General features: G+C 33.7%; 1 protein-coding gene and 1 long non-coding RNA gene across 2 annotated transcripts in view; one reads left to right on the top strand and one right to left on the bottom strand.

The window, feature by feature from the left end:
* The window catches only part of LOC150108689 (uncharacterized), a 134,540-nt gene that overhangs the window by 13,019 nt on the left and 96,668 nt on the right, over positions 1-24,853 (top strand). The gene's annotated exons all lie outside the window — the stretch shown is intronic.
* Positions 4,562-24,853, bottom strand: part of LOC150108690 (protein white-like) — a 72,526-nt gene continuing 52,234 nt past the window's right edge. Inside the window, exons 13-18 of the mRNA XM_090415362.1 lie at positions 24,457-24,514; positions 21,643-21,720; positions 19,753-19,858; positions 11,033-11,133; positions 8,424-8,491; positions 4,562-4,681 (exon numbers count right to left, since the gene is read on the bottom strand). Coding sequence (XP_090271488.1) covers positions 4,580-4,681; positions 8,424-8,491; positions 11,033-11,133; positions 19,753-19,858; positions 21,643-21,720; positions 24,457-24,514 — 513 coding nt within the window. The 3' untranslated portion in view covers positions 4,562-4,579. The remainder of the gene's footprint in view (positions 4,682-8,423; positions 8,492-11,032; positions 11,134-19,752; positions 19,859-21,642; positions 21,721-24,456; positions 24,515-24,853) is intronic.

Raw genomic sequence — 24,853 nt, 5'->3', positions numbered from 1 at the left:
ATGTTTTGATAAGTTGAGAACGTTAGTCACTTTCACTATTAAACTTGCTGGGACCAAAGGAATAGTTGACAGTGTATTTTGGCTGAATTTCTTCTGTCTTTATAAAAAGATGGGATAGTGAAAGTTGGCTTTACAAACAAATGTACACTTGAAGAGCCTTTAAATGCTTAAAAATTTCAAGTAATTTGGTTCCATGTAAATTCATATTGTCTTCTGTTCTGCAGAATTGGGTGTACTGTATTCAGCTCTTAAGGTAAGCTTTTCAAATTTCAAAAATAAGTACCTTCAGTGCACAAAAAAATGTTGGCTCCATTGTTAAAAGGTTATTTTTTTGAATGAAATTGCCTCAATATAAAACGTAGGGTGATAAATTGCTGTTCTCCAGTAATTGCAAATATTCATATTCTAAATCTGGTGCTCAGGTTAGGAACAGTTATAGCAGTGGAGAGGGCTCATTGCCAAAAAAAAAAAAAAAAAAAAAGAGAATTTATAGCAATTTCATGTTTTTTTTTTTTTTTTTTTTTTTTTTTTTTTTTTTTTTTTTTTTTTTCTCCAAACGGGTCTGACCTGGCGCTCACCATTTTAGAAATGGACAGAATGTCATCCATTCAAATGTTTGGCAGCATAACATTGCAGTTGAGGAATACTTCAGTTTATATAAACAACTTAACTGGCAAGATCCTCTAGTTCTTTGATTGGAAAAACTTAGTTTTAAATACTGACTAGGCATTGAATCATTAAGAGCTATTCAGCTGAAAATTAGTTGTCTCATGCAGAGGTGCTAATTTTCAACCTACAAGACGATATAGAGAATATGCAGTGACAATATCAGCTAACAGACAGGATTAGTCACTTTTGGAACATTGGGTTTCATGGAAGCAAGGCTATTGGACATCAGAGACGATATGAACTTTTGCTGGTATGTGGTGATTTTTAATTTTACTTCATAATCTGATTGGCAAGGTTCAGGATCTGGGTTTTCTAGAAAGAATTGCTCTGAATAATACTGTTGTCCTTTTTAGCTGGTGCATTATTTATGGACAAATGCCTTTTTTAAAACCACTGGCTTTAAAATGAGCCAGTGGTTTCAGGTTATTTGTCTGGACTTGTCCATTTGGCAGCACAGAATTTTTTTAAAAAATTATTTTCCAGTAATTTAATGAGTTAGTTTTTATGTCCCTGGCATCTGTCACTAGTCACATGCAATAAAAAAAAAATTAAAAAAAAAATTGGCAAGTTGGTTATTTAAAAACAAGCAAATGCTTGTTTTTAAATAAGTTCTGCATAAAATTAAATTTCTTAATAAAAAAATTAATTTTATTAAAAAATTTGATTACATGTGGCATAGACATTTTATTCCAGAAAAATGTAATAAATGTGACACAAATATTTTATCCCTTTTTAACATGAGAAAACAAACTTAATACTTTGCAAATAAACTTGTCAAAATTAGTATGGCCTTGTCATGTAAGAACCAAGTACATTAACATCAGCACATGATGATACTAGTAAGAAATGAGTTATAATGAATAAAATGGAACTCTCTCTTCCTGAGATGCTGTTAATTTTTTTTTTTTTTCACTAGTTTGATTATTTATTCCATTTCTGTGCTTGTTTTTATTTATTCAATTTTTTTTCCAGATTTTGAAATTGCTTATTTTGCAGCCAACCCAGGTATCAGTATTAGATGTTTTCAGTAATTAAAAAAAAAAAAAAATTAAGATTGGTGTACATATGATGAAATCAATTGAACTCTCTCTCTGATTCCTTTGAGGACAAATTGATCTGATGTGCACATGGAATTGTTTAAATGTACATTTAGTCCTATGAATACCTTACTATCCATGTGGATACATGCTTTTTCTATTAATCTAAACTCCTTAACATGGTTGAATACTTGGAACATATTTACCTAGAAATTAGTTACCTGTTGTCAAATTATTTCAACTTTGACATTTTTGAATATGAAACTGAAAAATACAGTTAAATTCCTTTTTTGGACAGGATGTCCAGATCCCAACCAACTCTGATCATTTTATTTGATTTTTCTTCAAAAAATCAGTATGGCCTCATTTAGGAAAGCTTAAGATAGAGCCATCTGCAATATAAGATAGTGTACAAACCTTATTTACATGTGTACTTGCATCAGGAAATACTATGCTAACAAATTAGCAGAAAGTGACAATCTGCATTTGCTGTCCTAAAAATATCCACAAGCCAAACAGATATCTTGTGTATAGTGTGGCTTATCATATTTAATTATAAACTTGATTATCATAGTTATTAAACTGGTTCCCAGCCATTCTAGTTTTACTTATTCTCTTTGGCTGTAAGGTGTACCTCTCCATAGGAGAGGTACACCTTACAGCCAAAGAAACCCTGTTGTAGAGTAATGCACTCAGGAGTACATATCAATGGTTAATGGAGAAAAACTACCAGGAACCTGAAAATATGGTAAGGCAACTTGAGTATCTTTCATGCAACTTAAGGTTTCTTTCCCCAGAGAAGGAAATTCTTTTAAACACTCACCTTGTATTTCATTCCATTGTTTGGTATGTTTAATTTCAGTTCATGACAGCATTGCTCAAAGGCTTTCTTTGATCAGCATTGCTTTCTTCTGGTTCCCCAGCTTCTTGTGAAGTATGAATTTTGGCTAACCAAATTTGTCCTGTGTATGAATAATGTTCAGATTGGTGTCAACATACCATGCAGTCAGCTACCCAGTTTTTCTGTTTTTTCAGAAACAAAACAGATACTTATTTGTGAGTCTACCTGAGGAAGGTGGAGAGGTTTCTTTATGTACCTTGTCAGATTTTTTATTTTTCACTATTCACCAGATGTTTAAAATGTAATTTCCTTGAAACATTTATTCAAGCTAAAATCTTTAAAGTAAATCATTCTTGGGCTGTCTTACTACAGTTTACTCTTAATAGTTCACTGTCATTTTATAGCCCAATATTAATATCAGGTTCATAGTACTAAAGTGTTGTATTATCACTTCAGCCTCAATTCCTGGAACAAGGTAAAAAATACAAATACATAGATTAACTATTAATTACCAATTGGAAAAGGTTTTTGTAAAAAAAAAAAAAAAAAAGTTTCTGTAATAGAAGGCATATTTTACACTTGATCTGGAATAGAACCACACCCTTAGAATTAGTTAATAGGAGTCATTATTCATTGGTACTCACTTGCAATGCCACAAAAGTGAATTTTGGTTCAGATATGCATTCTATTTTTATGCATCTGAATTAAGCATGCTCTTAATTCATATCTAATCCAAATAGTTGCAATTAACCAACATTTATGTTTTTAATATATAAAACATGTTGCATATTCTAATAAAACCCAAAATCTAAAGATCTTGGGCTTAAAGGAAGTTTCTCATTTCTGCATATTTTCCAAGTAGTTAATTCCTGATTTTGCATCAGGTATACCATCCAATATTGGAGCCAACTAATGATGATAGTCAGTTTCAGCATGAAATGTAAAGTGAAGATGTTCTTTTTATACTGTCTACAGTCTTGCCTATAGATGTTACAATTTAAGCAGACCATCTGTGTTTATCAGTAGAGAGAATTGTCTGGCCGTGAGAAGTTTGAAAACATGTAGTTGTAATAGCACTTTAAGGTTGGAATGCAGCCACCTATTCTTTTTAACACTAAAACACTGGGGGATCAATAGGATGTTTGTGTATCAGACTATTAGCCATTACAGAAGGTGTATCTGACTGCTAAAGAACAGGTCGACCATGCTGCATTAGGAGGCAACAGCTTGTGAGAGCTATGAAATCATGCCTCTGCCTGTAGGGACACTAAATGACATTGCAAGAGATGAACATTTCATGCAGAGAACGTGTGCTAATTGGCGGGAGGTGAGCTAGATGTCATTCTAGAACACATTTATTTGCTTCAAGACTTTCATCACTGAAGAGTTTAACTGTCAAAACAATTGGGTGTGTGCCCTGGATGGTTGCACAACATGTGCAATCTGTGAAAAAAGGGTCAAAATCTTGTCAATCAAGACACTGCTGTTTCCCTATAGTGGTTGGAGGGAAATGTGCCTAACCACATCACCAAATGGTTAGCTGTCTTGAAATCCTGAAACTTGATCATCTCAACTGCCTCACCTCAGCCCATACTCTTAATCGATGACTTTAATGGACATAACACTCTCGGGTAGCACCAACATGAATGTTGTATTATAAAGCAAATGCTTTACAACCATGACTTCTCCCTTATTTATAATGGAGTAAACCAAAAGTGTTTCAGCCTGAAAATCTTGAGGATGAACATTAATTGAAAGTAAAGTACAGTCCATTTAAGGTATTTGAGTAAAATATTCTCTACTTGCACTTTTGAAACTAGTAATTAAGAGATGATTATTCAGAAATGTAATTCTAAATGACTGAATTAAGATATTAGTTTGAATATTATTTATACAAGTAATCTGAAGAGTTTTTTATTTATCTGAAGTTGCACAAGTGATTTTGATAATTTACATCTAAATTTTGGCATGTGAATAGCATTATATATACAGATTGCTGACTTGGTATTTATTGTTTTACTTTGACAAAGTGCTACCTTTTCCTCCTGATTTTTAAGAGCAGAACTACATAAGCAACCAAACGAAATCCTACTAGTAACACTGCTAGCATTATCAGATCGAAGTTGAAGTTACCCTAGAAATAGGTTGGGGAAAAAATCATTTTCAGTTATTTCAAGTATTCAAGAATTGTGAATGTTTCAGTCAGAGAACAAGGATTGCAATAGCAAGCTCATTCATTACCCAAACGTAAGCTAAGTGTGAATTATGTTCAAGTGGATCATTCTTTGGTAAAGTGTTGAAAAAGTGGCAGTGTTTGTAGCATGACATATGTAGATTTACTTGTATGTGTTGTAATACTCACCATGTTATCCTGTTTATTTTCTCTTCAGTTGTAGAAGACATTTTTTAAAATACTCTATCAATCTTAGTTGAATTTTCAGTAATTTATGGTTGTGAATAATAAATTAGGCTTTAATATAAATCTCAGCTTAGTAAAAAACTAAATCAGGTCAAGTCCTTGCATGCAGTTATCTAAGTGTCAGTCATTTTAAATAGGTTGATACAGCTCTTAATTGTGGCTATTCAGTGATTCCATTAAATTTTTACATCTGTTTGTATTTTTTTACAATGCTCTAAAAAAAAAACCTTCAAATTGTAATCTTTCTTGAGGATCTCAAAATTGTCAGCAAATCCAATGAATTTATACCAAAAGAGAACCTATTAGTAATTGTTATTTAATCCAGCTCAGTACTTTTAGTAAGGTTTAGTATAAATTCTAATGGAAATTTTTTAGGCCTCCTATAAGAAGTTTTTGTTTTGGGAATGATGATTTCCTTCACAATCCAAGAAACAACTAGAAACTTTTCATACCAATAGCAAACTAAGTTCATGTGTACAAACTTATAATTTTATTACAAAAATAATCATGTTGATCAGAAGCATGAATCTTGGGATAGCGAATTTGCTCAGATGATTTTTCATATCAATTTACCTAGACCGGATTTCTTTTTGAAAATTTGCTGTAGCAATCTATTCTATATGCTGTTTACTCCTTCAAAAGTTGCATATATGTTTACTGAGATTTCTGTTCAATGTTAAAAAAAAAAGACATTTTTCTGAGCAGGATTTTTCAGCAAAATGAGTATTAAACAGATGTCGCAACTTTTAGCCATTTCTTATGTTTTGTTTCTATGTTAGAGGGAAACATCTTCAGTTTTTTTTTTTTTTTTTTTTTTTTTCCCTTGTCACATACCATGTAAGATTGTAGGCAGCACTAAAGTACAAAGACATTGTGCAGTCATCCATAAAGGTAAGTCATGGTCATCTGAACACTATTAGTAAGGACTAATAGTTTTAATCCTAATATAAAAGTTGCTCTAATGTAATCAGATCCTTTAAATCAGTTTAGGATGAGTATATCTTGTTTCTTCCATCTGAGAATGAGTCAATAGATTGCAGTATGGTGGCTGCTCTTCTAAGCACGACACCTAGACGATTTGGTGCAGCTTAGGAAGCATCAACAGTCTTAACGGCTGCCTTGATGCTTCCATTCTAGTGGCCAAAGCGATTGTACCATGACAGTACGAAAGCAGCTCTGGATAGCGCTGCCTTCAATGCATGAGGCACAAACAGTTGTTGCAGTGGCTAGGTGGGATTCTGACTTAGAGGCATTCAGACATAATTCCATGGACGGTAGCTTTGCACCACTTTGGTCACTCGACCAAACACATGTACAAGTGTCCGAAACTGTGGTTCCTCTCGTACGTCTAGTCATCAGTAGGGTAAACTAACCTGTCATCTTTATTATCAAAGTCACTTAGTTATATATTTTCAGGTGTCCCTGAAAGTACCTTTGTCCTTAATGCAAGACAGGGACACATTGCAACCCCTTTGCAATGTGTCCCTGTCTTGCATTAAGGACAAAGTTGTTCAGTTCATGCAGTTACCACAGTATGACTATTAGCCATTGCAATATCAATATCTTGTTAGATTATTGCCAGATTTTCGTCCTGTCTCTAACGGGACAAGTGCCGCCATTGATTTGGTCCAAATTTGCACCATTTCTGTATTTTATATATTTGACCAAGCATGTGACTTGTTATTTTCCCATCTTAACCTAAATTAGGTAAAGAATAATGTAAATTACATTATTCTCATTACATCATTAGTTAAAAAAAACCCTTCAATTTAAGTTATCTTAAGGTAAATCTTAAATTACCTTAAGATAACTTAAATCTAAAAGCTACTTTTCCAGCTACTCATATTAGGGAAAACACAAGCACATTTATAATTCTACTTGCAGAGTTGTTCCTTATTGGTCTCGTCGCCTCTTAGTCCACACAAACCACTAAGAAACCCAATGCCTGTGAGTCACAACAGGGCACTCTCACCCCTTCCCAACTCAAGTGTAGTGAGAATAGATTAGATCAGCAAGTGAGTTGCCATTTATGAAATGTGACAGAAAATCTCTGGTATAACAATGTTTCAGATGGGTCCTGAAAATGTTGAAAATGACTGCATAAACAGCAATGAATGGAATCGGCTCATATTTTTGGAGCAAAAATGAAATGCTTTTCATTGACAAAATGCACATTTCATGTGTGTAGTGGTGACATTCATTCAAATTGTTTTCAGACAGTAAAAAAATTCAAACAGGTGTTGGTCAAAATGCTGGCCACTCTTCTGGGACTAAATAGGGATCTTGCTCATTTATTTTTCTTCAGGTTGGAATCGCAATTTTCATCTTCATTGTTTCCATGAGATCATCTATTGTGACACTTAGCCAGCCATTGCACTGTTTATTGTTATGCCCTTATTTAAACAAATGACACTATTGCCTAATGTCACTCGTTACATTAGGCAGCAAAACAGTTGTCTGACTTGCAGCACTTCTTTTCTTGCAACAAAAACTATCACCACAAACTTTGGAACTGGTGGGAGTTGTCACAGCACCATGCATGTGCAACCTCTCCCATATCTTATATATTTGTCAGTAAATTGCGTATGGACCTTTCTAGATGTGCCTCGTATACATGATCTGGTGACATGCTATGTTAAATGGGAGGCTAAATCAGTACTAGATATTTTGTTCTCAGTGATTTGGAATGCATTGTGCTTCTACCTGTTTGACAATTATTCTTTTCAAACCCTGTTTGCACTCCTTGCTTCATGAACAGTTGAGCAGTACCAAAGTTCACAATATAACCAAGAGAAGTATCATCACTGAACTTTCAAATCTAGTTAAGAATTTTACAAGAAACTGATTTGAAATTATGAAATGTAAACTTAAATAAGCTTGCCAGACAATATTAAAATCAATTGCTTCAAGAAACCAAACAAGACTAGATGCCATATCAGAACTTTCTTGGAAAAGAAAAGATAGAGAAGTTACACACTTTGAATGTAAGGGACTTAAGAAATAATTGAACTTAAAAATCGGCATTCAAACTTATTTAGTACTGGACAACTACAGTGAGGTAGCTAATCAAGATCATAGCACCCAAATTGCAGTACAATATTCCCTCTGGAAACGGGAGAAAAACTGGAACATGGAAAGTGAAAATCTCGGCATTTCTGAATATAGCACTATCTTAATACACAGTTAAGGGTTTTCTAGGAACAAATTGTTTTCTGTACATGTTGCAGATCAGGTAAGATAAAACAGGTGTCTGAATAGAGGAAAACTAAAATGTAGGTGGATTGATAGAAGGCAATAAGGTCTGACAAGACATTTTATACGAAGACAGTTGCGCACAGATTAATATGTCACTGGATACACCAGCATTTGATTAATAAATTTAAATATGTTTGAACTTTGTAGGTGCTTAACTTTAACTATTAAATGTTATGTAAAATGCTTTACTAAAAAGCTTTACCTGAATAAAATTGTAACTTCTGAGAACAGATATCCCATCTGGGTTGCATGATGTTCTGTTTTTGCAGTCTGAAAAAAAAATATATATATATATATATAAAGCACATTTCTCATGTTGCTATAACAACTTTTTATTTCATATTTGAATTACTACTAAAGCACACATTTAGGGTCACTTAACTGCATGAGGTTCCAGGACTCCATTATGATTAGCTCCCTTTATAAATGTTACAATCCTCGAAGGGCTTTTCACATCTAGGTTGTCTCATGAAGTAGAACCAAAGACTACTTTTATGAGAATTGTAGATTGATTAGGTGGGAAATAATATCACATGAAAGCTGACGTTGCAACACTACTGCAGCAGGCAAGTGGCACTTGTACATGTGGGATTTTGGCTACATGTTTGTAGCTGAAGCCAGATCAGGTAAGATACCTGATCACTGCAGGAAACTTAATGCTGAAAGTTTGACAGGAATTAGGAAACAAATATTTGACAAGAAGCATTTTGAAAACAATTTACATTTGTGGAGTAGTTGAGATAAAATGTGAATGAAACATTCGCATTCAATTTTTCTGTTTTGCAGTGAATTTATTAATATCAATAATATGCATCTTTTTTTTAATCTCTAGATTTCCCACAATCTAGAAATATGGTTAACATAGTAATATAGTTGCAGAGATTGTAATTTATTATTATATGAACTTATATATAATGAAATATGGCATGGTTTCCCCAAATATCTGCACAACTATATATACTGCTTGATCAGAAAAAAATAGTGCCATTTAGCACTAGAATGAATGGAGAAGGAATTGGTCATCAGGCCTGGTTTGATGAGGAATCAACACCTGATTAAAATCTTTCTTGGTCACCCATAATGTGAAACCTAGCCCCTAGGAGCTGTATTACTGTTCTACATTATGAGAAACTCAGACCGGTTTCAATCTTTATTGAGGTCTACTCACTCATGAAGCACGTTTTTTGTGGATGTCTTTGAATGACATTCATTACTGTGAGCCCATACCCTGCTTACTGGAGATCATGTACCAGTGGCGGCTGGTGGCTTGAAATCGTGGGGATGCAATGTTTGGATAAAATATCAATTATGCTAAAAAAAATAAACATGAAAAAATATTGTTTATATATATATATAATGTAAATAACGAATTTATTAATAAATTCGTTATTTACATTATTTTTTATATTTATATATATAAAAAAATAATAAACTGAAAGTTTGGCGAGTCCAAGTATAAGCAAATAACTGGACAGTGCATTTGTTAGTGCAACTCATAGTAAGGGTGGAGCAAGCTCTGATCATTCTTGGTCACCCATAATGTGAAACCTAGCACCTGTATTGTTCTGTGTTCTACATTATGAGAAACTCAGACCGGTTTCAATCTTTATTGAGGTTACTCATTAATGAGGCCTCAAAAGTTGAAACTGGTCTGGGGGTAGTGACCTCATAATGTAGACTTCTAGTGCATAAAAAGTTTAGTATAGTATATGATGGGCTTTTCAGAGGTTTAGGGTGCGTTACTAATTTAGGAATACAAGAGTCATCTCCGCCATGTTTAGGGTAAAGTCGGCAGAGACCACATGATAATTGCATTTTTCAAAAATAAATTCCCTGTAAGAATTTAATGGTATGATATGAAACAATTGTAGTGTCGGAAAGTAATGAAGTAGTAAAATAAAATAATTATATACACAAAGTACCACACGATGTGATAACCTAAAAAATTTAGGAAACTTATGCATCTTAAGCCTGAATGGTAAGGAAAGCTGGAAATGTATGCTGGTACTTGGGGTGTTGATGCCAACACACTGTACTATGTACTATTGGACTGTGTTTGGTCTATTCCACAGCAGAGTTGTGTGGCTGAACAGCGCAAACGCTTCTTTGGTCGATGTCCAGCTGAATCAAACTGAGGATAATCTCTTGAGCTTTAAGATCTGCTATTGGCTCCCAACTCTCAATAATAAATAATATAGCCCCTCCCTCGCTACGCAGGACCGAACTTTGCCCATAGTTTGCCTTAAGCAAACCGGGCAAAAATAATTGGAAACAGTTCCTTGCCTATCCACCAAGACATTTCCTTCCATACTTCACAAAGACTGAATTCTTGCATAAATGGAACTGGTCCATTTATGGACCAGTTCCATTTATGCAAGATACAACTTAATGTGGAAGAGGGATCCAGACTATCAATCACATTGTGCTTGAGTGTCCTATCTCATTCTCGGGTTATAAAGAGGACTTTTTAAAACTGACCCTGGAGTGGATCTGGGATTTAAGGATTAAACTCCTGATTCTTAATTTTGATGTTTAATCATTTCAACCTTTTTAATATTTAATATGATTTTTACAATTGTTTTTATGCTGTTTTATTTTATTATGTAATTTGTTTTATTCTGAGACCTGTACATCATACATATGCAAAATAAATAAAATACTAAATAACCATCTGCAAGAATTTGAATCATACATACATATATATTATACAATGTCATAAATTTGTACTAATCTCGGATAAAGTATATCCCATCATATTATATATATATATATATATATATATATATATATAATTTTGTAGTTAACACTTACCAATGTATTTTACATTCGTCCATTGGTTGATGGCTAATGCTTCAAACCCATACTGGAACCACGATAAATATTTCAGCCATATAAAGTAAATTGGAACAGAACTGTAAAATGAATAATTTCTCAAATTAAAACATGCAATAATTAAAATATCAATAAATGTGTGCAATAAAATAATTATAAATTATATATACAAAGTACCACACGATGTGATAACCTAAAAAATTTACGAAACTTATGCAGCTTACATCAAATCAACTAATTTATTAATCCTAAATTTCAGTTTAAAAGCAAAAAAAATAAAACTAACAAGCAAAATAATATTAAAATTACATTTTAAAAATATTTTATATTTCTCTCTTTGTACTTTTAACTGTATTAGTCCACCTACATCTCTATCTTTCTCTGGGGCTTTTCCTGCCAACCTGGAAAAGAACACTTGTTTTGATAATCTTTCCTCTCGTATTCTATTTAAGTGTTATCTATCTTTGTTTAAATTTGTTTCACTAATATATATATATATATATATACAGGGTGTTCGGGATAAATTTGAGAGTTTCGTAAGGAAAAAGAAAATCTTTATCTATTAAATTTAATGAATTGACAAAAAAACATTACAGGCAGAGTTAATTACAATACTATCAACAAGATTTACTCAAAATAACCACCATTAGCATCGATCACAGCTTCAATTCTGCTTCGGAACCTCGAACAAGCTGATGCTACAGTCTCCCTGGGAAGGGCCGCAAAAACTTTTAATTTTATCCATTAACTGGGCTTTTGTATTACTGGAAGTGCGATTGGTGTCTTTTTCAACTGCGCCCCATACAAAATAATCCATGGGGTTAAGGTCTGGGGAGTTTGGAGGCCAAACATTTGGACTGGTGAAGTCGTAGAAATTTTCAGACAACCATTTTTGACTTCCGAACACCCTGTGTGTGTGTGTGTGTGTGTGTGTGTGTATATATATATATAATTTGCACTTCACTAGTAACTTACTAGACAGGACAAACTAACCGGTCACTGTTCACAAATGAAAACGAACCGAAAAAGGAACACGTTTTATTACTACAATAAAACAAGTGTTCTATGGTTACTCCCCAACAGGCCAACCCATTAAGATAGACATGCCCAGGAGGGGGACTGGAATTGCATTTTATTGATGTATGAAAGTTTTGAGAGGGCATAGTGCATCAGCACTCATCTTAGTTGGTCCAAAGCAATTAATTGCAGGATAGATAACTGAATACTTGTGCATAGAGTGGGGGAAACAATCTAATGATTGATTAGAAAATAATGCAGGAGAATAGGGTTCTGTGGAGGACATTCCAGTGTGCTGATGTTCACGTTCAAAAACCACGCATTACACTTGCAGCCTTATGACACGGTGTATGTATGTATTGTCTTGCTGAAAGAGACAATGGTTAGTCCCAGAGAAACACTACAAAGTAGGAAACATGACATTGTCTAGAATGCTCAGATACCTCTCGGAGGTCAATGTTCGTGGTACCACAAACAGAGGTCCGAGGAGAGATCAGGAAAAACAACCCTACCATGACATTGCCACCTCCGAATTTCATAGTTAGGGTTACATACTCTTGTTAGGGGTTCACCTGGCATCCGCCACATCCACACCCGTTCATATGCTTGTTAGAGGATTTTGCGTGATTCGTCGCTCCATAGCACTGCTTCCTAAGCTTCCACTGTACATGCTATTTGCACCACTGAAGACGATGCTGAATGTTGGTTCGAGTAATGTGAGGCTTGCATATTATGGTACTACATGGACATCCATGTGAGCTTCGGTTCTGAATGTTTTGTGCAGATTCGTGCCCGGAACTCTGCATTAATTGGCCGACGAATGGCGGTTTTTACATATTATTCTTAGCATCCTACGGTAACGTTCGGTGCACTTGCAGTTGACTCCCTGCGCTTCCATCTCAGTATGATATGATATCCTTGATTGTTGACCTGGATGGTCCAATTTGTCAACAGTTTGGTGAACAAATAGGCCTGCAGTATGGCATCCTATCACAAGGCGTCTTCAAACTCTGTTCCCTTCTTCCAACTATTTCTTGCGGACACAGTTACACTGACTCGGGAGTCCAGACCACCAAGGAATACTACCCTCCCAGAATTGGAAGGAGCATCATATTCTTCCGATTTATACTGACTTCAAACACGTGACTCGTTACATGGCACGATGTACCTACCTTGCCTATGGGGCGTCCGTTGATGTCTTTTCAAGAAGTGTACTTCCATAGGACTTTGTGATCATAATGTGTTAAATATGGCACAAGGAGAGGAAATGGTTATTAAGATAAACTTTCACTTCGGCACATACAGAGTATCTGCATGTATTTGTTAGAAAAGTGTTATGAATTATTCCCATGAAATGCTTAAATTGCGCAATAAGCATTAAATAAATGCGGCTCATTTATATAATTTCCAATCCTAGATAAATTTCGCATCACTTTGTGGTCGAAGGGTTATAACATTTGAGTTTCGGCATCTATGTACACATGGTGAATCTTTATTATTATTTACAGAAAGACTGACATTAAGCATGTCAAGATAATAGCAGAAGTGCTGGTCAGTGTTTGTCTTGATATATGGAACTCGAAAGCAAAGGAGTTGAAGACTTACATTCAGTGGAAGATACGCCGATTCCATATGCATGGAAATAAGTCAAAAAAGAACGAACAGAGGAAGATCTTTTGCAACAATAGACGTTTAATGGAATGAAAAGCATAAATTTACTGCTTCCAATATTTCGTTTCTGTTACAGATATGTTTTTTGTAATAAATAAATACAAGAGTAACACTAAAGTGGAACTTAAACTAGTAGGAATCCTTGGTTATAATATAATATATATGGGATGCCTAAGAATTAGTTTCCTGTATCTTTGGGTTTCTCACAACCATATTTATTTAAATTAGGTTGGTTTTTAGTTATAGATTCTAAAAGATTTCTCTCACATTCGCAGCTTGCTGCGATGAAACAATAGTTGTTTTCCATTAAACGCCTACCATGAGTTTTAAACGAGTAGCTAATTCTAACAAAGAGTATTGTTGCTGCCCTTCATAGTTTGCAGTAGGTATTTTTCGTCAAATGTGCATAAGGTTTCAGAAATTTAATAAATGAGCAGGGCTGCTATAATGGGTTAGGATTACTCAACACATAATCACATGATTATAGCATAATCATAACATGTGGACTGGAGGAAATGCCATTCCTAATGTAAGTCTGGAGACCAAAGTGAGAACTCACTACCATACCTACCTCACTTTGTTTAGTGACTAACTTGAGGGAAATTATGCTACTTGAAAGTCTCCAAAGAAATTTCATCGAACAGAGACCCAGGACTGGATAATGGTCACCGAAAACAGATAAGTGGTAAAATCAGAATTGACACTTTGATTGTTCAGAGTATAGCATAGAGAAGAACTGGATGCAGAAGGCAAGAGTTGATTTTGCAAAATAACGGAAACAAAAAAGAAATTTAGCAGGGAAGAGAGCATTGGAATAATATATACAGATAATGTTGGATTTTGAAGAGAAATGAGAGCCAGAACAAGATTACGATGCTGTTAAAGATAGATCGGAAATATACAAAGATACAGATATAACTATTGGAGTAAAAGATTATTAGAAACAATAAAATCAAAAATAGGCCATCTAACATATACTCCAGTAGTAGATGAAGAAAGTAAAGAATTTTTTAAATTATGTGATATATTAGATAAAATTCACCCAAATGATTTTAAAATAATAATAGATGATTTTAATGCAAGAATTAGTGCCATCTATGATGGGAAATTGTGGAGTAAATGAAAATGGAAAAGATTAATAGACTGCATTTGAACAATTTAAAAATAATGAATAGTTTTTTGGACATAAGGATGCTCATAGATTTTTCTGGGCAGCTAAGGATCAAAAATCAGTAATTGACTATTTGGTAGCTAATAATAAAGTATCAAAATTAATAAATGGTGTAAGTGTTTACATAGGCAGTACTGATTCAGATCATTTAGACAGAAAATATTACTGTACAATGAGTAAATAAAATAAAATAACACGATAATCATCACGCACATAAACCTATTAATAGGAACAGAAAAAAAATTCATATCAAAACATAAATACTTAAACAGAATGGAGTTGAGAGATAGAAGAATGGAAAAATTTGACACTAGTTACAAAGCAGCAGAAAAATGAAAACACGGACTCCGAATGTGGAGTAATGAAATCAAGAATATAATCGAAGATTTAAAAAAAATGCTTACATTAAATGGCTTTAAGATAACTGTAAGACGAAATAGAATATAAAAGAAAAAAACCAGCAAAAACAGACAAGAAGAGTTCAATGGAAAAAGTTAGAAGAATTATATTAGTAAATTAGAAAAAGAAATATATAAACCACAACCGATAATCTCTAAAAAAAGGAACAATAGATATTGGTGAGGTAGACTACCAAGCATGAATAGATTATTGTTAAAATCTGGAAATAAGCGATCTGAATTTTTTAGAAAGCCTTATATTTAAGCTAAATTTATTTCAGGATGTATGGAACACAGTGACTTGGCCTTCTAATTGGCGGAATTCTGTCCCTGTACCTATTCCTAAAAAGGGAAGCAGCAATAAATGTAGCAACTATAGAACAATAAGCCTTATTAGCCATCCAAACAAAATCCTGTTAAAAATATTATTGTCAAGAATCGAAAAGAAAATAGAAAGCAGGCTATCAGATGAACAAGCAGGTTTCCAGAAGTACAATCGACCATATTTTTACAATACACATACTAGGTGAGAAATACATAGAAATAAAATAATTTGTCACAACCTTTTTAGACCTTCAAAAAGCTTTTGACTCGATATGGCATTAGGCATTATGGATAATTTTAGAATATTATGGTATAGACAATAAAATCATTAGGATTATCAAATCTCTTTACTCCTCATCTGATATGAGAATTGAAATTAAAAATTACAACAGTGAACTGTTCCGGGCAGAACGGAGGTAAGACTGGAATGCATCTTGTCTCCTCTTCTTTTTAATTGTTTTCTGGAATATGTCATAGATGAAGCTCTTCATGAATATGACACTGGAATAGTAGTTGGCGGACTAAGAATAAACAACTTACGTTTTGCAGATGATATCGATCGTCTGGCAGAAAGTAAAGAAGAATTACAAGAGATAACAGCCGCATTTTTCGAACATTAAAAAAATATGGATTATACATAAACCTGCAAAAAACAAAAACAATGATAACCTCAAAATTCGACATTGAACCCTTAAAGATTGAAGATACAAATCGACAATAAACAAATTGAGAATGCATCTAGGAACTTCTCTAGGAAGCATGCTGAGTCAAGATGGTCGCTCCAAAACCGACATTAAATACCGAATTGCTAAGGCAACTGTGGCCCCTACAAAAGTTAAAACCATTGTGGAGAGATAACAGAATAGCAATCACAACCAGACTAAGACTAATTGACGCTTTGGTGAATTTTATCCACCTGTATGGTTGTGAGGCCTGGACTTTGAAGGAAGATGAGAGGAAACTCCTGTCTTTTGAAATGAAAACTTACAGAAGATCCTTGAGAATTCCCTATACTGCTCATGAAACCAATGAAAATGTTCGGAAACTTTAATTTAATAGAGGGAGAAAAAGGAAAATATTCTGAAAGTCATCAGAAGAAGACATGAAATGGTTTGGACATGTGGAGAAGGCTAATGGCATTCCAAAGCAAACACTAGAAGGAATCGTTCCGGATCAAAGGTTATGGGCTGACCTCGATTAAAATGGACTGACAACATCAAAAAATGGACAAATTTCTCCCTTTCTCAACTGACATCAAGAACAAGAGACCGAGATGATAGGAGGAGGATAACAAAGAACATCATCTACCAGTCATGAATGACCCAACAGTCCATTTAGGACTATGGGAGAGAAGAAGAATCAAGAATACTTTCCCAAATAAGATTATATCAAAAAGAATTAAATAAAATATTAAAAGAAACGAAAAACAGAAAATCACCAGGAGGAGAGAAATTCCCAACAGAACTTAAAATATTTGCGGTAAATAAATTTAACCTATTTATTTCTTACATAAATAAATCTAACATATAACACTAAATATACGCAATGACTGAAATCATGCAAACAATTCCCATCTTTAATAAAGGAAACCATAAGAACTGCGATAACTAAAGAGGAATAATTTTATTAGATAGATTTTAACTTGTATTCAGTGTCCAGATTCTGCTATTGCTGCTTTAAGGGACGGTTTTTCGGGCAAAAAAAAAGTAAGAAATCTGTTGCTCGTTTGTTGATGGAAGAGGCGAAAACTAGGAGCAGTTTCTCAATGTTACCAGTAATATACTAAATCCCAGAAAATTTTCTTGTGAAAACTAAATGAAACTTATTCAGAAGATGAAGTGCTTCAAATTATAGAATACCGTATATTTTGGAATTGCTTTTCCTATATAGTAAAGAGATTTTGAGGGTTATTATTATTTTACAGGGATAGTGTAAGACTATATGTCCATCACTTTGTAATTTTATTAAAGAAAGTAATGGTGAATATACACAAATACTTTCATAGTGTAAATCAGTTTAAGGCAAAATTGCCATCTGCAACTGAAACAGCAGTGATGTCGTGAGGAATTTTGGCGCCTATGGCCAGGAAAGAAAATTGCGCCGTTCTAAAAAAAAAAAAAATTTTAAATCTTAATTTTTGTGCCTATGTAAAATTAGCGCTATGGCGGGGCCACATTGGCCATAGCGTCACTACGCTTCTGTGAAACAGTAATCTTGACCTTATTTCCCAGTACTAGTATTTTATGAAAAATAAATTTAGTCCTATACTGTCCCCGAAAAACGATAATAGTCTTCAAAAATTCTCTTTATTATGCTGATAAAAGTTGACTCAGTTACAAATACACTGTTATCCTATTAACTGAAAGTACTCCATCTTCTGAATTAGTTCAGTTTAAAAAAATTAAACACACACACACATGTATGTGTGTGTGTGTATGTGTTTAATTTTGTGTGTATGTATGTACACACACACACACATGTATGTGTGTGTATGTGTTTAATTTTGTGTGTATGTATGTACACACACACACACATGTATGTACACACACACACACACACATGTATGTGTGTGTGTATGTGTTTAATTTTGTGTGTATGTATGTACACACACACATGTATGTGTGTGCGTGTGTATGTGTTTAATTTTGTGTGTATGTATGTACACACACACATGTATGTGTGTGTGTGTGTGTGTACATTATATGTATATATATATATATATATATATATATATATATATATATCACATCTACATAAGTATCTAAGTGCGTAGAAATAAAAATACTGAAAAGTTACAGAATTATAAGAAAAAACTTTTCTGGTGCTGTTATTCCTTAACCACTATCACAGTTTGGTAAAACATTAATATCCCATCGATAGAGTCTATAGTTTGCAAATAAGAAAAAAAATCAACATTATAAACAGAAATTAAGGAACTCAACAATCAGTAAAATACAAAATATCAATTTCACTTTATACATAATAAATATATTATAGAAAAAGTTAAATAAAATCTAATTAAATGAATAATACAAAATTCAGAAAGAAGCTATATTTTCTAAAACATGTCTTGTTTTGCATTCATTTTTCATATATGTGTATCATTACAATATGTACGCGATGGATTTTATGGTGAAGAATTATCGGTAAATATTTTTTTGTGAACTGGAAGAACGTGTAGCATAATCCATCTATCCATAAGACTGTTTTCCGTTGGTCTTGGTTCTGTGCGCTTTGATCTATACCATTCTATGAATTCGTTGTCGTCAACAAAGGCTCAGGGAATGAAACTCCTTTGTGGTTGTTCATCTTTGCATATCCTGGAATTACTGATTGGACAGCTTGAAGCTGCTCGTCTCGAAACGCAGATTCTCTAAGGATTGAGAGCGAGATGAATTCACTAACAGTCTAAAGTAGTGTCAGTGCCTGTCAGCATTTTAGACTTACCTGATCGTATCTCGAGAGTCACTACGGACGTCCACTTCTTCAGCATAAACTTAGAATACGTGAGTACCGTTTGTGGCTTAAGGTTTTTGTTACAATTCTTTTCCTATTTTTCAGTAACATAAGAATTGGTGATGCTTAATCGCTCCATAATTGTTAATTATGGAATGAACCTGTAATCTAATTTACAGCTTCAAAATTTGTATATTGCTCAGTAGCATATTTTTTCCTGTAACTGGAGTAGTCCAAAGTACTATATGATCTTTTACTATTTGCGTTTTCTCTTTTTAGTATTTTATGATAATTATTATTCATTTCAAAACTCAGTAGAGCGCAAGCTCCTATGCTTCACTCAAAGCAGTTCGAGCACTGTCCAAGATTCGGTACACATCATACGTATTACTCGATCGTAATGTTGTAAAGAACATTGTTCCTCCGAAACTGTGAACACCAAGCTCACCGATGTCGAATTTTATTTATATTTCTGAAACAATGAGTATATTGAAACTTTGACATATTATATTAGTGGAGTCTTCATGCGAAAACCACTCCAAGACCATAGTAATTATGTTGTTATGGAAGAATTTTAGGATTATAAAGTGATAACTGAAATATGAAATTCTTATCTAGACATAAAAATGTTGTATTACGAAATAATTAAAGTAGAAGCTTACCCATTATTGAGAAGTAATCCTCCAAACAACATAAGAGGAACCAAAAATGGAGTTGTCATAGACATTGCAATGGCAGGATTGCTAGTTGCACAGGATAATATGTAACCTACAAAACATGACAAAATTGAATTCTTTACTAAATTTTGAAGCATTCAAGTTGCTATAATCATTGTATTTACTGTATATATTGTGATTCCTATTAAAGAAAGATTGTAAACTTAGAGTACGTGACCGTTTGTGGCTTAAGGTTGTTTTTGTTTCAATTTTTTCCTTTTCATATATTTTCACAGAAGCCGGAAACCCTTCTCTATAGGCCAAAATTGAACTTTTTCATGCCACTTCAATATGCGAACATGGTGGTCCCACAAAAGGCTGATTAAATTAATCCAAATTATGACGTTTTCATAAACGTCTATAGTGTTATTCGAACCTATGACCTATTTTTTGGATAGGTGGAGTAAACTCTGCCAACTTGGTCGGTATTGTTTCCAACTAAGATTTAATGACTGCTAGCTGAAGTTCTTTGCCTGTTTTCTTTGTGTCACAAAGAGGCAGAGAGTAAACATCTCTTGGTCGTTTCCGGGTTTCTTCATTTTTGCTTTGAAAGGCAGGATTAGAAAACAATATGGTGTTCTTATATGCACAATATAGGTACAGTCAATTAATTTTCATTGACTGGTAATCAAATTAAATGACCATCACTGTCGAACCACGCCATGATCAATGATGTGAGTTTTCTGCAAGAATATCGACTGCACTAAACTACAGAAAGTGTCTTGAGATATTCTGGACCAACTAGAAAGAATAACGTCCCAAATGTCAGAGTCTGAAGGCGGTACTAGCGTACTAGACCGGCATATGCTACGTTCCACACGATCCCATCAATGTTCGATGAGATTCAAATCAGGAGAATTCGGCAGCCCAGGAGAGTAAACAGAATGTTTGGATATACATTCGAAATATGTTTGCTCAATGCGAGCCTTGGGACACTGGTGTTGTCATACTGGAAGAGTCCAGATCGATCGGGTCACATTAGGGCAATAAATCCGAAACAATCTGCAGGTAAGAATTAGTAGTCGAAGTTTGTTCAGTGGGGATGAGAGCACTCAATGGTATCCATACGAACATTCCCCATACTAGGATACCGCCATCACCTGCTTCCGGTCAAATGTGTAAGCTGGGTTGCCATAATGTTTTACCACATAAATATATATATATATATTTATGTGGTAAAACATGTGAGAATGATGAACAGCAGTATGAATTAATGTATCTGTCATAGCTAGGGAGCAACACAATAGACACAATGTGGTAATGGAAGGAATGTTTAGTAATTGCTTTCTGACTTGAATTATTATTACTGCCGACTTGGTACATTGCTTCTTGTTCGATTTATTCTTCTAGTAACAGTTCCAGTGGGATAATGTGGCACGTCAGAAGACGCATATAGTTCGTGAGTTGCTTCAAGAGCATAAATGTGAATGTACCACCTACACTAGTTGATTTCTCTGCCACTGGATTCACCCTAGTTGAGTACCAGCAAAATGAGGTAAAAGGGTTGTTTCTGGTGTACCGCCATCAGTTGTGATCATGTTGGAAGCTATCAGGTTTTCACGGCTTGCATCCCTTTGAAACAATTTCAGTATCCCACGAAGTCCATGCACGGAGGAGTTGAGTAAGTTCCGAGAGCCAAAGCCATTACTCGCTATTATAATCGGGCTACGTATTGTGTATTCTGCTTACTATTATGATTACTGTGTCACTATATCTTTTTTTATGAAATTTTTGTTATCAGCATAATACAAAATCTTACTCTGTATATGAAAGGGGGAGACTATTAAATCTACTAACAATGAAATAAGTAAATAGTTGATTAAAAAATGAACATACCGAATGAACAAGCCGTATTGGCCACAAGAACAGCAATTAGGACGCACGTCAAGAACAGTAAAGGATCTCTCTGAAGCCCTATTAAGATATTTTTAAAAAATGATGAAATAGAAGGATTTTAAAATGTTTTTGTATAAAAACTGTTAAATAAAAATTCTTGAAGGAAGAAAAGAAAAGAAATTTGTTGTTTTTACGCTCTTTCAAATTTCTGAAATATTATAGATATAAAATTCAGATTTTATTATTAATGAAATTAATAATAAAATTTGATAATAAAACTTTTTCGTGCCATATATATTTACGTGCGAGGTATCAACTTTTTCTCACATTTCTGCAATTGAAGTATGGCCTAATATCTTAATTTGAGAAAAAATTGAATTTCATACTAAAAGCAGTAGAACCGCGATTAACAGAACAGCTAAAGCTGACAGTGAGGCAGTTTGAATTCCAGTTTGTCGATTAATTCTTTAAAGATCAACGAGAAAGGTTAAAAATTAACTTAGAAAATTTCATTTATTTTACAATATTAAAATTATTTCTTGTAGTTATTTTTCTAATACAACTTAATAAAAACATAAATGCACTATACTGTACAATTATATTCTCTCTCTCTCTCTCTCTCTCTCTCTCTAAAAGAGCTTTATTAAGATGATGTAAGCTTAACCTATCATGAGTTTCCAGATCTAAAATTTCAGATTCTTATTTTACCGATAATTTCATAAGTTCAAAAGAAAGGCTTTTAAATAAAATGCAAACAAGTTTCTTTTTTCCAAACTCATTTTTTTAGGCTGATTAAAACTTTAGGTTGATTAACCAACCTCTTGGTACTTGGGAAATGGATTAAACCAGGTTTAAATAGATTGGTATCTTTAATATATATATATATATATATATATATATATATATATAAAATGCAAAGTAAACAAGTTTCTCCTTTCCAAACTCACTACTTATACACGTACTTTAGGTTAATTAACCAACCTCTCTGGTATGGGTTCAACCTCAACATAATATATATATATAATTGCTTTAATATCATTTTTGTCTACGCTCCCCTCGTATATATATAAGTGCTGTTATTTGAAATTTAGTGAGACAAGAAACATTAGATAGTATTTCGCTTCCTCTGTATTACTACAGGAAAGTCATATAGCGTTTTCATAAAATTCATCCTTAAAGAAGTAAAGCAACTATAATAATTATTATTGCTCGTGAAAAAAAAGTTTACGAGTGCCGATCATTAATTTGACTGATATATTTAAAGAACTTCGTGATGTCTTTCATGGACAAAGAAATACCGCATCATTTTTGAAAGTGGTTTTTCAATGGTGATTGACTAGCTGTTACAGTGAAGATCAGTGAACACGCCTTCTATTATTAATTGTATAGGAAAGTCGACATTAAAGTATACTTCCACTGATATCAAGTTCCTATAAACTAATGAAAGATGCTTGAAGAATAAGTTCATGTAATTTAAATCGAGTCGAAAGTTTTTTGAAGCGCATGTCTTGAGAAATTGCTAAGACTTGGCTTAACGATGCCATTCACGATACTGAAGTGCACACGTTAATGATAACGTTTGCAGAAGAGAATGAATAGGGAAAACAGAAGGAGGGGGGTGATATTTGCTTAACAAGAAAGCTTTAGACTATCAGATCAATGATATATTGAATTCTTATTCGACACAAGAGTTTCGAAAAAGTATGGTGCCAGATTAGGGATCAAAGATATACTGGAAAAAAATACGGGACACTTATGACTGAGGGTGAAAGTTTAGTATGCCCATCCATCATATATGCCAGTCTTACAAAATGATTCTAACTTCTAAAATGGCACGGGTCAAGCGGATTGTTCTGTGCTATTTAAAACTCAGCCAATATCACGGCACACGCCAAAATGTCAATGCACATGCGCACTGTTATAACGAACATATCATTGTTGCAGTGTTGCCATCACTCACCTTGAGAAAATAACAACTATTCTATTCTATTACAAACATCGCTCTCCATTACAAGCATTACAGGAGTGATGTTTGTAACAGAATAGAAATTGTAACTCATCGATTTTGTTATTCAGTCTTGAACTCTAAAATACAGGACCAAAAGCTGTTCCGAAGAGTTTTCTCAGAACAACGGGACGCATTAGCCAAAAAACGGGACGATCCCGTATTTTACGGGACGTCTGGGATCCCTATGCAAGATAATAATAGAGTCAGTACAGCTGTTTTTGCCCCTTTTGATCTTTTTTTTTTCCTTGAAAAATAAACCAGTTAAATGAGGTATAATTAAATTAATTTAGTTAAAATTTGTATTTCTTTTTAAAATGTCAGTTGTCAGTCAAGCATTCAGACCTAATTGGAGCTGAGATCGGCAGCCCGTGAGAGGACATCGCAGTTGCTGGTTTCATAAACTTTCATGCTTTATCAATAATGAACTGTGAAAAAAGGAAAGGATAGAAGCATTCGAAGAATTGTTTCGTTGGGGGAATAGGCGCTGACCCATGTGATGGCAATGTTCAGTTGCCTTGCAACATAATTCTTTTATGTTTTTCTCAGTTTAAAAACTTATATTTACAACATTTTAGACACTAATAAAAACGTAACAAGAACCAATCCATCTGTTCCATCTGTATCCGTTTCTCTTAGTCCAAAGAAAGGTCCCTGTGTCGCACCAATACGACAAGTTCTTTTTCAAAGCGTAGGTCGTATCATTTGGGCTATGATATTGAAATCAAATTTATGGAACAATTGTAAGCATAATTAATTTATAATTCACAAATTATTAACTCTTAAATTTTAGGTAAAATAAAACTTACCCACCGACCAGTATATTATACTTATAAAGATGACCGGAACTATTATAAATACAGGCATCTGTAAAATAAAATTTGCTAATTGTAGAGTTTATACTTTATTTATTTATGTAGTTTTAATTTGATATATTTAAGATTGACATTTCATTGTTCAGAATTTCCACTCTTGTCAGTATCATTTTACAAGATTCTTTTTTTCATAGACATTCATTTTTTACGATGACATTACTGATGCACTTACGGTCTGTAACAATACGGTCTCTCTCTCTCTTGGAGAAAATAGTAAAAATCAAATCCTCTCAGTTTCTTTAATGAGAGAGCGTACATCTATAATGTAACTTAGACATGGATGAACTGGATGTCAAAAATGTTGGATGAGTTATTAGGATTTTTATTTTAG

The sequence above is a fragment of the Typopeltis vanoorti genome, chromosome 3, assembly GCF_054136105.1.
Source record: "Typopeltis vanoorti isolate ZY-2024b chromosome 3, IOZ_Tvanoo_1.0, whole genome shotgun sequence".
Lineage (NCBI taxonomy): Eukaryota > Metazoa > Arthropoda > Arachnida > Uropygi > Thelyphonidae > Typopeltis > Typopeltis vanoorti.
Note: the sequence above shows the minus strand (reverse complement) of the source record. Positions and strands in the feature narration are given on the sequence as shown.